General features: G+C 40.1%; 1 protein-coding gene across 1 annotated transcript in view; it reads right to left on the reverse strand.

Annotated features, from left to right (window-relative positions):
* The window catches only part of EXOC4 (exocyst complex component 4), an 805586-nt gene that overhangs the window by 42530 nt on the left and 747273 nt on the right, over positions 1-15783 (reverse strand). The window contains exon 17 of the mRNA XM_027538961.1: positions 15310-15469. Coding sequence (XP_027394762.1) covers positions 15310-15469 — 160 coding nt within the window. The remainder of the gene's footprint in view (positions 1-15309; positions 15470-15783) is intronic.

Consider the following 15783-nt stretch of genomic DNA (forward strand, 5'->3'; position numbering starts at 1 on the left):
TATAGCAGCAACCGAAGCCTATATCCTTAAAGGTTAGAACACAAAGATTAAGAGTACCTCCAGGAAAAAGTGAAATAGCTGATCTGAATAAAACCTTTCCATCAATTGGAAAACCACAGCGCAGCAAAGGAGATGAAGAGCTATAGCTGATGTGACATTTATATTTTTGAGTACCTACATGTTTATTTTTTGAATTACTGTTCAGAGCCTTATGAGACCTTTATAGGTCATGCAAAAAACAGTAGCCAGCTTCTCTATCTGTCTAACTCCCCAGTACATGGGGTGAGCAATGCTACAACCATGATCTCGACTGTGAAAGAAACAGGCCTACACTACTTCTTTCTCCATTCATTCATCCATTCATCCAGTCATATACACATGCATTAATTTGTTCATCCTATCAACAAACACTAAAATGCCTGTTACATGCTGTGTATCTCAGAAATCTTTACAGTGTCTTTGTGGAATTAGACTGAAGTTCACTTCCCTCCCTTTAAAAGTCTTTCCTGGGATGGTCTCTTGAGAGCTAGGGGTTGGGGTGGAACTCTAGACCCCTGAATCCCATCTCTGGCTGCACAAGTCTAATCTACAAGATACCCTTGAGTTGATTTTCTAGTCAAATACTCATTTTATAGATGAGGAAACTTCAGCCAAGAGAGCTCAAGTGATGGGCCCAAGTTTATGCAAAAATCATGGGCTGAATTCGTTTACAGCCTCCCACTAGATAATAAAACACTACTTTGTTCATCCCCGAACTTCCAAGAACACAGCTGGACTCTTCCTCAAAACAATAATGGTGACTCCATAAGGGGTTTTAAATGATGAAAAGTGTTTTCAGATAATTTTTACTTTCATTGCCTGCAGCAGGAGAAAAAAAGGGTAAAGGGGAAGAAAGGAGAATAAGAGGGTAAAAGAAAAATGGCCTGGATATTGTAGAGTCTCAAAGAACATGAGGTTAGAGTCCAAGAACTACCTGCATCAGGATCCCTGGGCACCTTTAAACAAACTGCAGATGCCTGGGCCCATCCTCAACCGTCTAAATCAGAAATTTTATGGATGGAGTCAGAGAATTCCACCAAAAGCAAGTTCCCTGGGAAATTCTTACGCCCTCTGGCTTTTGATGACCACTTGGCACCGTGTTTTTAAAGCAAAGGTGTATGTACTTGGGGTTAATCATAGAGTTTACTGGGAATATGAATCGTGTAGTGGTTCTAATTTGTGCTATGACTCCAAGAGCATGGTCTTGGGCATCCAGTGGTGTTGCTCCTGGACAGCTGTTTGGAACGTGGGCAGGTGAGCAGCAAGCAGCACCGAGTACCTACTGGCTGAGCAAAACCAGTGCAACACGTTCGTGAAAGAGAATCTGCATCCTCCAGTGAAACTGCTCATTAAAGCTAACTACAGCTGCCAAGACCAGAGCTCGATGGAGACACACAACCAGAAAAAATAAAGGAACGGAAAAGAGAAGCGCCTCATTGAAAAATAAAATCATATTTTAATTAAACAGAGCAAAACAGAAACCTAGGATTTACCAAATGACAGCCCTGGTTCCACATGGTTAAGGACATTCAGAGACTCTGGGGTTGGACTGACCTAAGTTTGAATCCTGAAGCTCATTCTTGTGTAAACTGGGAATTTACTTTAGCCTCCTCAAGCTTTAGCTTTTTCTTTGCAACTAGAAAATGGGGCGGTAGTAGCTACATATGGAGTTTCAGGAAGGATTCAGTGAACCATTGTAGGTCAAACATTTCCTAAGGTTCATGTCATTCACTGAGTTTAATTATATAATAGTATCAGTGACTACTCTTTCATTAAAATGGGAATATATCATCATCATAACTGGGAGAAAGTAAATAATTAAGCCTCTAGGTGATCTACACTAAAGTTACTTGACTGCTAGATGCTGTCTCTGCTTTAGTAAAAGCAGTCTGCAGCCACAGGTCTATCAGGCACATGTTTATTTCTTGGTAACCTATCTATAATTAGCTATGGATGCTCTCTGAAACATGCAAGTAAATTCATATTCATCAAGCATGCTTGGAAACTCACATTACATTCATGAACACTTCAGGTTGCTGACTATTACAAAGAAGAAAAGGAAAACAAAAGACAAATTTCAGAAACCGCAAGAAAGCAAAACACAATCATGGTAACTAGTCACAAGGGCTTTATAATGAAATGGGGAGGAAGAACATGTTAGTAAGAATTAGAGCAATAAAGTATTACACAATAGGTACAGATGAAGATGGTTGGATGGCATCACTGACTTCAATGGATATGAGTTTGAGCAAACTTCGGCAGATTGATGTTTGGGTGAAGTTTGGGTGAAGTTCAGGTGAAGGACAGGGAAGCCTGGTGTTCTGTAGTCCATGGGGTCACAAAGAGTAGGACACTTTGAGTAGTCACACTTTGTGACTGAACAACAATAACAAATGAAGAACCATATGGATATAATAAGGTATTGTTTGATAATTACAGAGGGTAGAAGATTGAGGTGGAGAGGAAAGAGATGATAAGGTGAGAAATGGATGTGGACCTGACTGTTAGGGGGTGGTTGAGAGAGCAAAATGGTCTGGCTGGGTGCTGACCACTGAGCTCATTGCAGCCACCTGGCCTCCCTTCAGCACTATTCTCGTAGACTGACAAATGGTGTTAGGCAAAGCAGGGGGTGAGAATGGAGAGAAGGGCTTTCTGTATAAAATGGAACAAGAGAGGGAATGCAGAAGGAAGTCTAGCCTCCATATGACTTGTAAGGGGTTGTAGCTCTGTTTACACCATGATAGCCAATTGCGCCTGTTTCTTCCTTTTAGGCATCAAAATTAAACCCTCTATTTTTATTTATAAGATAAGAAAGGCGTCAGCTTCCAGTCTCAAGTTTTTCAGTAAGGATTCTATTAGAGTGATCATTAGAATGATCTTTCCCCTGCTTTAGTCATAGAATAAGCGTAATGTCTTTCTAGAACAATACAATCCTTTCCTGGCAGAAAAATGGCCTCACTGGGTGAATTAATTTAATTTCCACACTATGGCGACTACAGAGGCCATGCAGGGGATATAAATAGCACAACTTGATGAGAGATTTTGGACAAGTCACTTCTGATTTCTGTTCCATAGGATCTTTATTGGATATAATAACACCTGCCATCTATGCTAATCTCTGAATCATCCAATCCTAGCACATGTGCAACAAAGGGAAGATGACGACTATGGCTGCCGATACTCTCGGGGAACCCTAAATTATACACTGACGTTGTATATGTACAAGGTATGGTGACGTTAATTGAGCATAATCAAAAGAAATCTTACTTAATCAAAGCTCACACACTGGATAGGTTTATAAGGAATCAAACACCAATACTGACAGGTATTATTTTTTGAGAGCCTTCTGAGTACTCATTGTTCTGCTGTGCTCTCGGGGGATATGAAGACCAGTAGGCATACTCACCTAATTAATAAAGCAATTAATCACCAGTTAGTTGGTAGAATGTATGGAACCTACTGTGAGTGCAGTGAACACAGAAAAAGGAGATCAGTAGAAAGTGGTATCGTTAGAAACAGGTATGGTCAGGAACAAAGTCAAATACAAGTTTAATTAGGGGGAATGTAATGATATTTAAATCTACTTGTAATAATATTTACAAAAACTGCCTCAGAGATCATGCCACACAAAGTTTTGTTTTGTCACTAAATTTTAATAACTGGCATATTTCCTTCTTCCAGGGAGCAAAAGCCATGTAGCCTCTTGTATTTCCCCAATGACTTGGGTACCTAGGAAAGTCAGGTTCGCTTTGTATCACTAGGAAACTCAGGAGATGTAACAGAATTTTTAGTGGCATCATCACTGAAAGAATTTTGATAGCAGACTAATTTCTCCTGCAAATTAATCACAAAATTAATCAAAATTAATAATCTTGAGCCACAGTCCTGGAATATATGACAGGTAAAGGTTGGAAAAAGGATGCATTACCCCAGAATCAGAAAGGCAGGTAAGACTAACAGCACAATAAAGTTGGGGAAAATGTGAAAATAATGGGAAAATGCATATACATATTTTAGGAATAGAGCTGCTCTTTAAGCACTGCAGTCAGGAAATTTCACGTAATAGGCGAGGACACTTCATTATTTTCACCTCTGAAGCCTACCAGTGAGGCAGCCCTGCTCCAGACTCATCAGAGTGACAGGGAGTTAAGAGACCACAGGCCTGTCTGGATGTCCATGGGTGTTTCCAGTAGATGGCAGCATGTCATTGCTAATCCCTACCTATCAAACAGCTCCCTGGTCACTTCAGATAGGAAAACCCATAATAACCTTTTCTGCAGAAATCCAGAGTAATGTCCCTGGGACAATAGGTCTGTAGGAATCACGTCTACCAAAGCAGCTCCCTTGGAAGGAATTCAATATTCTCAGCTACGCCAGAGGTCATCGCTGGCCTTAGAGAAAGTACAAGGTCAAGGATAAAGCAGGAGTCCAAGCTGATATGCTTAGGCTGGCTTTGTCACTCGCTCTGCCGCCTTGAGGAAAGCATTTAAACAGTCTACCTCAAAGAGGAGCTGGGAGAAATTAAAATTAGAAGATGTGATCATTGATTGGGAGGAAAGATGCTGGATCATTTTGTGGGGAGAGTACCGTGTCAGTGCAGGTAGCAATTTCACGCTGTGCTCTTTTCTGGCTCTTGTACTGTGGGGTCATTCCTTCCCTGTCCTCTTCTGGGGTCCCTCTTCCTTCTCATGCCCTTTACATGCTGGTGTTCTCCGTCTCCTCTCTCTCTCTCTTTTTTTTTTTTTTTTTAAATTTTAGGTGTGCTATGCAGCTTGTGGGATATTAGTTCCCTGACCAGGGACCAAACCCATGACCTCTGCGGTGGAAGCGCACTAGACTATCACTAGTCTAACCACTGGACTGCCAGAGAAGTCTTGTCCTCTAATGGTCTTAAATAACAACCTCGAGCTGATGATTCCCCAAACTGTTCAAACCAGGCCCCTCCCCTCCTCCACTCTTCTCCAAGCTTCTAGCTTACACACTCAGTTGCACATGAGCCATCTCCACTGGAAATCTCACAAACATCTTACACTTGTCACATCCACTGATGATCTTCCTTCTGCCAAGCCCACTCCTCCCTCTTCCTATAGGCTTATCTGATTTAACAGTGTGGGGACCCACGTATACATCCATGTCAGAGAGTGGAGGGTCAAATCTGACCCATTTTTCTTTATCCTCAACATTTAATCACTCTTTATATCCCGCACATTTCAGCTCATTTATACATCTCAAATCTGTCCCCTCCATCTCCACCAGGACTGACCTAGTTCAGGCTCTACACATCTCTCTCTCTACAATTACCTTCCAATTGGTCTGCAAGGCCTCTAGGGTTATTGCCCTCAAGGCCATTTTCTATATAGTTGCTGAAATAATCTTCTTAGAAAACAAATCTGACCATCTCCCTTTCTGCTTAAAGCCCTTTAGGCCACAACACGGTTAAAGTTATCACGCCACAAATATTTACTGAATGCCTACTGAAGACTCTTGAGAGTCCCTTGGACTGCAAGGAGATCAAACCAGTTGATCCTAAAGGAAATCAACCCTGAATACTCATGGGAGGGAATGACGCTAAAGCTCTGATATTTCGGGCACCTGATGTGAAGAGCATACTTATTGGAAAAGATCCTGATGCTGGGAGACACTGAAGGCAAAAGAAGGCAGCAGAGGATGAGATGGTTAGATAGCATCACAGGCTCAATGGATGTGAGTCTGAGCAAGCTTCTGGAGACAGTGGAGGACAGAGGAGCCTGCATGCTGCTGTCCATTGGGTTGCAAAGAGTTAAGACACAATTTAGTGGCTGAACAACAACAACAACACTGCATCCCAGGTATTGTTCTTAGCCCTGGAGATACAGAAATGAACAAGAGTTCTTGCCTTCTAGAGTTCATAGACAAGGAACAAAGAAACAAGTATATATTAAATACATCAGATGGTGATATGTGCTAAAAAATAAATCAGGGTAAGGAATACAGGGAGTGCTGAGAGGAGAAGCAGGTTGTCTTGGAACTGTAGAGAGAAGGCCTCTGATGAGGCGGGGCTTATGTTGAGCCAGCTCTGGTCTCTCCTCAGGTTACACTTCACCACTGCCTGCCTTGAGCATCTGCTCCAGTCACCCTGAACTGCCCTTTCTGTTCCAAATGGCTCTCTCCCTATCCTGGATATTTTCAGTTAAGATTAGTATTGAGATTTTCCCTGGTGGTCCAGTGGCTGACTTCATGCTCCCAATGTAGGGGACCCAGGTTCGATCCCTGGTCAGGGAACTAGATCCCACATGCTGTAACTCAGTTAGCACGGCACAGCTATGGCCCAGCACAGCCAAACAAACAAATATTTTTAAAAAATTAAGTATTATCTCCTCCAGAATTCTGTCTTGATCTCTCTCAGATGTGTTAGGGAAACTCAAAAAGAGTTAGATATTTCCTTTACAAAGCTCCCCATTAATGTGAATACAAAACTTAAGCTACTTATTGCCTATAAAGTTTAGGACTTTAATCTTTAAAGTTCAATCTTTTAAAAAATTGAAGTATAACTGCCATATAACACTGTGTCAGTTTTTTTCTAAAAAGAAAAAAAAAACAAAAAAAACAGCTTTATTGAGAGTATGCCATACAATTCATTCATTGTGCAATTCATTCAAAGTGCACAGTTAAATGTCTTTTAATATATTTGTAAGGCTGTACAACTGTCAACACAATCTATCTTAGAACCACCCCTAAAGGAGACCTTGTACCCATGTCCCATTTCCTTCCAACCCACTAGCTCTAAGTAACCACTATGCATTCAACTTCTATAACATTAGTTATTTTGAGCATTTCATATCAATGGAGTTAACATATGATCTTTTGTGACGAGCTCCTTTCACTTAAAGTTTGCAAGGTTTATCCATGTTGTATCATATATTAGTACTTTTGTATTTATGGCTGAATAAATCTATTGTAGATATGGATTGATCATATTTTATTTATTAGTTGATGGTTACCTCGGCAGTTTCCACTTTTCGGCTTTTATGAGTAATGCTGCTCTGAACATCTATGTACAAATTTCTGTGGAGATATAAATTTTCATTTCTCTTAGGTATATACCTAGGAGTGGAATTTCTGGATTATATGGATACCAAGTGACGTGGGTTTGATCCCTGGGTCAGGAAGATCCCCTGGAGGAGGAAAAGGTAACCCACTCCAGTATTCTTTTTGTTTTTTTTTAAGTTTTATTTATTTGGCTGCACCAGGTCTCAGTTGCAGCATGTAGGATCCAGTTCTCTGACCAGGAATGGAACCCTAGCCGTCTGCATTAAGAGTACAGGGTCTTAGCCACTGGACTACTGGGAAGTCCCTCACTCCAGTATTCTTGCCTGGAAAATTCCATGAACAGAGGAGCCTGGTGGGCTACAGTCCATCGGGTCCCAAAGAGATGGACACGACTGAACACACCCATGCGTGCGTGTGCACACACACACAGTAACTCTATGGCTAACTTTTTGAGGAACTTATAAATTGTTTTCCAAAGAGCGGTTGCACCGTTTTATATTCCTATCACCAATGTATTGATATGAATGTTCTAGTTTCTCCACATTCTCTCCAACACTTGCTATTGTCTGTCTTTTTGATTACAGTAATCCAACACTTGCTTTTGTCTTTTTGATTATAGTAATCCTAGTAGCTGTGATGTGGTATCTTATTGTAATATTGGTTTGCATTTCCTTAGTAACAAATAGTGTTGAGCATCTTTTCATATGTATACTGGCCATCTATATGTCTTGTTAGACAAATGTTTATTAAATTTTTTGCCCATTTTTTTATTAATAGATTTTAATTCTTCCCAACAGTTTTAGACTAAAAGAAAAATTGGGAAGATAGAACATTTCCTGTTTAACTTATACCCAAATTCCCTATTATTAACATCCTACATTAGTATGATACATGTAGCACAACTGATGAACCTATATTGATAAATTATTAACCGAAGTTCATAGTTTATTCCCATTTCCTTAGTTTTTACCTAATGTCTTCCTCTGTTTCAGAATCCTACCCAGGATACCACATTACATGTAAGTATCATGTCTTCTTAGGTTCCTCTCGGCTATTACAGCTTCTTAGATTTTCCTTGGTTTTAACAAACTTGACAGTTTTGAGGAGAATTGGATGGGTATTTTGCAGGATCTTCATGTAGTGGGATTAATTTGATACTTTTTACTATATGGGTCACGATTTATGCATATTGATGCTGACTTTGATAACCTGGCTGAAATACTATTCGTCAGACTTTTCCACTAGAAAGTGACTCCCCCACATTCCACATGTACTCTTTGGAGGGAAGTAATTATGTGCAGCCAGCCTTAAAAAGTGGGCCTCTACCTGTAGATTAGCTCCATAATCTATCCGGAATGCTTCTGCACAGATTTTTCTCTTCCTCCTTGTTTATTACTGTAGTCAACCATTTACATCAGTATGGACTTATGGACATTTACTTGATAGTTTGGGTTGATATTCAGTAGTACTTTGTTTATTCTGTGGCTCCAATGGTCCCCTCTTTGCCATTGGGAGCTCTTCCTGTGTCTCTCTGACACACTGTTATGTATGTGCGTGTGTTTAGTACTTCCTTACTTTCTGGTACTACAGTGAAGTCGCTCAGTTGTGTCCGACTCTTTGTAACCCCATAGACTGTAGTCCACCAGGCTCCTCCGTCCATGGGATTTTCCAGGCAAGAATACTGGAGTGGGGTGCCATTTCCTTATCCAGGGGGATCTTCAGAAAGTATTAATACTACAGGCTCATCTTGTCTATTTCTTGTTCCAGTCCTACAATCAGTCACTTTCTGCAGGAGCCCTGCTTCCTTTTATTGAATAGCACTTAGAACCAGACTGGGGTACTAGGTATGCACAATGCTACTGGGATAGCTTTACCTAGTCTTAAATTAGGTTATTTGCTTTTGTATTATTGAGTTGTAAGAGTTCCATATATATTCTGGATATAAATCCCTATGAGATATGTGATATCCAAATATTTTCTCCCATTCTATTGGTGGTCTATGATGTACTGTACTTCTCCATATAAACCTATGTCCAGAGGAGGCAGTTCAGGCAAGATATTTTTCTTCTTTTGTTCCCAGGTACCAAACAGTTTACTCTCTATCAGTGCAGATTTTTCTGTTGTCTTCTGTGGAGTAGATGTTCCCACTCCATAGGGTACTATATATAGGAGATATAGGACTTGGTTAAGTCAATATGTACAGAACAGCTTCAAAGCTAACTTGGAGCTTCTGGAAGAGGAACTGGGGCTAAAGAGGGGTGAGGCACCTAGGAGCAAAGACTGCCATCATTAAAAGCAAACTCACTTAGCTGTGTGCTCTGCTTAGTTGCTCAGTTGTGTCTGACTCTTTGTGACCCCATGGACTGTAGCCCTTCAGACTCCTCTGTCATTGGGAACTCTCCAGGCAAGAATACTAGAGTGGACTGCCATACCCTCCTCCAGAGGATCTTCCCAACCCAAGGATCGAACCCAGGTCCCCCATATGGCAGGTGGATTCTTTATTATCTGAGCCACCAGGGAAGTCACCATTGGTTAGTCTCTCTCTAAGAGTGATCACAACTCCGCTTCATCATGGGAAGTGGATGAGTACCTTTGCTGGGAAGAGCAGGGCTTTCTTTCTAACTATTCAATGAGAAAAAAAGAGGCTGCCAATTTGGTCTTTTATATATCACACTAGAATCACACTAATTGCATTTCTGCTTGCCCCAAATGCTTCAGACCCTACCATGGAACTGAGGAGTAAGCAGCCTTCCCTAAATATGTTCCAAGTTTGTTGCTATACTAGGTAAGTTGTAGGGCAGATAAAAGGAATGCAAACCAAAGCATTTCAGATATCTGATCAAGTCTACTAGGGGCTGATTCTCTATCCTGAGCTCATTTAACCTACTGGCAGCATTTAACACAGATGAGGACACTCTCCTCTTCAAACATGTTCTTCACTTCTAGGACGCAAACCTCCCCTGGTTATTTTCCTACTTCATTGGCTGCTCCTTTTCAGGTTCCTTTGCTGGTTCTTTCCCAGTATTCCAACGTCTAAGCAGTGGAGGACCCAAGGACCAATGCTTGGTCCGCCTTGCTTTCTCCTCTATTCATTCTCATTGCAGTCTCACTTCTCACTCTGTCTCATGACTTTAACATGACATTTATAAGCTAATGAACCACAAACTCCCATTTCCAGTGTATATCACTTTCCTGAAAAAGCAGAGACATCACTTTGCCAACAAAGGTCCATATAGTCAAAGCCATGGTTTTCCCAGTAGTCATGTATAGATGTGAGACTGGACCATAAACAAGCCTGAGCGCCGAATAATTGATGCTTTAAAACTGTGGTGCTAGAGAAGACTCTTGAAAGTCCCCTGGACAGCAAGGAGAGCAACCTAGTTGATCCTAAAGGAAATCAGTCCTGAATATTCAGTGGAAGGACCGATGCTAAAGCTGAAGCTCCAATACTTGGGCCTGCTGCGAAGAGCTGATTCACTGGAAAACACCATGATGCTGGGAAAGACTGAGGGCAGGAGGAGAAGGGGGAGACAGAGGATGAGATGGTTGGATGGCATCATCAACTCAATGGACATGAGTTTGAGTAAACTCCAGGAGGTAGTGAAGGATGGGGAAGCCTGGCGTGCTACAGTCCATGGGGTCACAAAGAGTCAGACACAACTGAAAGACTGAACCACCACCTCTTTCCTGAACTTTAGATTTGTGTATCCAGGTCTCTCTTCTTTACTTCTATTTAGACATCTAATCAGCATCTCAAACTTCGTATTTCTAAATCCAAACTCTTGATAGCCTCTTTGTATTTGCCTGCCCCCTCAACTCAACCTGCCTTTCCCGTCGTCTGGCTCATTTTCATTTCAATAAATGAAAATACCATCCTTTGAATGGCTCAGAACAAAAATCTTGGGGTCATTTGTTCACTTCCAATCCCTTAACAAATCCTGTTATCTCTACTTTTAAGATATATCCTAATCTGTCCATTTCTTATCCTCTCCACTGCTACAATTGTGGTTTGAATCACCACTATTTTTCACCCAAATTATTGCAATAGTTTTCTAACAGATCCTTCTGTTTCTGCCCTTGTGTGTAATTTCCCCTCCTCAGGAAAAACAGAAAATCATCTATTTTCCACATAGCAGCCAAAGCGACTCTTTTATAACCTGAGTCAGATCATGACATTCTTCTGTTCCAATTCTTCTAATAGCTTCCAACCTCAAAGTAAAGGCCAATGTTATACTGGTCTTCAAGATCTCAGCTTCTTTGATTAAATCTCTGACTCCTCTCTTATTCTTTCCTTGTTTATTTACTTCAGCCCTACTGGCCTTTCTTCTGTTCTTTAAATGCTAAATACATGCCTCTTTCTAGTTCTCTGCTCCTAGTGCTCCCTTCCTCAGAAGCTCCTCTATATATTTACACGACCTACTCTTCTTTAGGTCTTTCCTCAAATGTTACCATCTCATTAAGAACTTCCCCGAACACTCAAAATCACAAATTACCTTCATTATATCTGAATACACTCTATTCTTCTCAACATCGAATTTTTCACCATAGCACGTATCATCATCTGGCATACTTTGTATCTTACTTGTTTATTAGTTGGTCTCCCTTGCCCATAATAATGTAAATTCCACAAGGGTAGGGCCTAGAGAGGATGCACACTCAATAAACATTTGTTGAACAAATGAGTAAAAGGATTCCTTTTACTTCCTTATGTGATAGGACCTCACCACGTCCTGAACCTTAGCTTTCATTTCCTTATCTGTGCCAGATTAAATAATGAGAGAGATACCAGTCTAAAGAAAACCAAGAAGACCACAGAATCAAGGAGAGATAATAGAGGTAACAGGAGAGATAAAGGAGAAAAGAGGCAACTGTAATGAGAGAGACCAATACAAAAGGGAAATGTGGGAAGAGACGGAAGTACTAGGAGGAAAATCCTGGGATTTTTTTCCCCCCAACAATGGCTTTACTTGAACTATAAAGGCTGCCTGGGGATGGAAGTACTCATTCAGACTTTTCCCGTTACTCCTGACTAGTGGGTTGCTTTGAAGCACGTGACAGTTCAGGGTAAGATGTTCTTTGATGAAGGCAATTAAAGAGCACACTCAGAGTGGTCTTCCACTTTCTAGTTAGTCTGTAGTGATTTTCCAGGACAAAGCCTCTTTTTGAGCCTGAAAGTCAATGGTTGTGTCAAAAGGGTCAAAAACATAGCAGAGATCATTACCATAGGGGACAGGGTCTCTCAGCAGTTCTGGTCACATTATGGGTTATTTTGAGCCTTTGCTCACCCAAGATTTATTCCTATTAGAGATTAGCTGGACCAAAGGTGTGTATGAAGAGACAACAATACCATGAGTAGAAGAGTTAACATAAATGGAATGAGTCCAGATCTCTCATTTCTTTGTTTTGGAAGAGTGTTCTATTTTCCACTGGTCAGGAAGGCTGTGAAAGTGAAAAGCTACAAGAGCCTTGCAACTTCTTGTTAAGTAAATTTTCTGACACATGGCAACTAGTGATTAATTACTACGTTAGAAGATAACATTCCTATAGAGGTTTGCTGGAAATACAGATGTTGTCTGTGCTTGATTAGACATTGCTTAAGGAATGCTGAGACACACTGCTGCAGTCTATTATTTCTGGCTATTTTGGTATCACTCTTATGTTTATTTTACATCACTTCACATTCAGTAGAATTGATGGAGCCCATTTCACAAAACCTGTCCCTACCAAAATCAAGAACAGGGAAAAAAACAACAACAACAAGGTTATAAAGTGTATTTAGTATATGTGTATGTAGGAGAGCAAGAGAAAATGAAGGAGAAAGAGCCTATGAATAGTTAGGGATGTAGTATTCCTTCTTGTAACACTTTCTAGAAAGAAAGAATTGCAAAGGAGATGCTCTGTTTCTCAACAGCCTGTAAGAAAATGATCTCACATCAGCTGGTTAAAATGTTCGGGATGTTAAAGATAAACTAGACTTTGCCATTATCCAAGCTCCTTACCACAAAAAGAAGCCTTGATTTGATACCTAGTCATTCGTCCAGTATACAAAGTGAGCACTTACTCTGGTTCGAAAATCTCGGCTTCCTGGAGCTTACAAGTCTAGTAAAGATGTGTCTTTCTGAACTGTGATCAGGATGGAATCATCTAGTGCTATATACTTAAGCTAGCCTATCTCCTCTCAAAATCCGTGAACAGTAACGAGAGCAGTATCTCTCCCAAGTGGTCATCTTTTAGCTTATAGCCACTTCCTTGGATATCACCCCCAAATCCAACCGTGACAGGCGTGGCTTCGCTGAAGAAATGCTTTGCTGGTACACGGCCCATTAATGTCAACCTCAACACTGCCCAGTCATCATTTCATTATTCAGATGCTAGGGTTTTCAGTATGTGTGCAGGCCCCATAGTGTCTGTCAAAAGCTGTGTTAATTTACTTACTTCAGCAAAATAAAAAAAAAAATTCATTTAAAAGAGGATGATTGAATTTAGGAATTATATTCCTCAGAGAATTAGTAATGCTTCTCTGTATCCCTCAGGCCTCTGTGTTCTTAACTTCCCATTTTCAATGTTATTATGAATAGACTAATTCAATAATGAGATCATTCCCCATAAGGGAGGCCAAATAAATGCAGCATTCAGTCACACCTGCTTTCCCTAATCTGAGCAAGGAACGCTTTCCACTGAATTTAGCCTAACATAGGGAATTTAATGCACACACACACTCAAACAGAAAGAAAACAACAGAGGACGAGGACAGAAAAGCAGAACGACAGGACAGCAATGGAACAAACGAGTGACAACCTGGAGAAGAAAGGTCAAAGTGAAGATGTATGGCTATATGATTTCAAGACGAAGATCCTAGCGTGGATGTCCTAATGACTGTCAAAGTAACACAGCATTTCATCATCCCCAGAAGTTTCTCAACAATTATTTCAAATTTTATTAAATTTCTTCAGGAATCAAAAAGTCAAGTGAAAAGACACAGAAACACTAAATAATAGGCAGGAGCATGCCGGACTATTAAAAGCAGAAAACTTCCCAGCAATAAAGGGGTTCATGGAAAAATTCATCCAGGTATAATCAGCAATAAAACACCAACACCATAATCGTCATCCATCCTCTTCAAAACTTGTAAAGTTCTCATTAAAGCCCCAAAGATCCACTGACTTAAGAAAGGTATGAGTAGCGTTGAGACCCCTAAAGAGAGAAGATTAACTCTTGCATTTGAAAAAGAGTATTACAAGGAAACCCTAAAAACTGAGATCAGCAAACCCTGAAGAGAGAAAGTCCAAACACTATTTTAAAAAAATAACGTTCAGTTACATGAAGGAACAGCATGGAGAGTGATGAGTAACCATTTTCTCCCCACCGAAAGGAAGAAGTGGGGATGGATTTCAACTGGGAAAGACAGAAGAGATGAAGAAATAGATTCATGTAAAAATACATTCAATACATGTTATTTATAATGAGAGAAAATGTAAAAAATCCCAATGTCTACAAATCTGCAAATATTAATAATCAGATAAATAAATTATGATTTACTTACCCCATGAAACATTTGTTCAGGCATTAAAAAGAGTATTTTCAAGGGACATTAATGGATATGGAAAAAACCATGTTTTCAAAGGTTACTAATGATATAGGAAAACACAAAGTAAATGAATAAAAAACCCATTAACAATTTTATAAAGAGAAATGATACACATGCCCACGAATGAGACTCACCTGTACACATAGCACATTCATAAAAACCAGGAGAAAGTATATTAAATATTGCATTTTTAGATTAAAAGTTTATGAGTAATGTTTATATTCTTCTTTGTATTTTAGGTTACATATTTTATGCTACATATTTTATGCAATGAGCACATATTACATTTACAATTAGAAAACAAAGTTACTGAAGTTCTGTAGTAAAAGACCTTAGGTTAGACAATAGGAAAAATTACCTGTTTCACAGTCATTAAACATTCAATAGAATTTTATAGACTTACTTCCCTATTACCAAAGGACATCTGTTAGTTCCATTTTTTTTCCTTTTCTAAAATTGAGGTATAATTGACATATTAGTTTCAGATGTACAGTGTAATAATTCAATATATGGATATATTGTGAAAAGATCATTGCAATAAGTTTAATTAACATCAATTACTTGTTTCATTTTTTTAACTAGCTTTTTAATGATTAAGAATCCATTTTTATTAATGATGGAACATGAACTGAGTCCAGTCTACCCTCTCTTACCTTGCGAAGTCCAGGTCTGCCTCCCGTGACATGGTGATGTTGGTCAAATTCTGCTGCAGGACAAAAATGTTCCTACACATTTTCTTGATGCCAGACTCACTGATGCGCCGGAAGTACTGGGCCCCATTAATAAGGATGCAGGAGATCAGGTGTCCCAGGCCTGAGGGATCAGCACAGGGTGATGGGGAGGGAGGAGACAGATTAATGCCATCTTGAAGAAACGGACACACAGGATTCCTCTCTCTAGTCCTCAGAAAATGTAAGTGACCAAAGAAAACTTAGCTGTGATGGTTGGACCACCTGATCTTACAGTGATTTTGGAGTAGTTAGATACTGCCCAAGGAGTTGCAAGTGGGGAGGCTTCATGCTAGTAAAAAACCGAGTACATCCACAGTTTCTGCACTGCCATATACAGCTAAAGCCACAGGCCAAGGCTTAAGAGTATATGCTGCTGCTGCTGCTAAGTCGCTTCAG

This window comes from Bos indicus x Bos taurus, chromosome 4, assembly GCF_003369695.1.
Source record: "Bos indicus x Bos taurus breed Angus x Brahman F1 hybrid chromosome 4, Bos_hybrid_MaternalHap_v2.0, whole genome shotgun sequence".
NCBI lineage: Eukaryota > Metazoa > Chordata > Mammalia > Artiodactyla > Bovidae > Bos > Bos indicus x Bos taurus.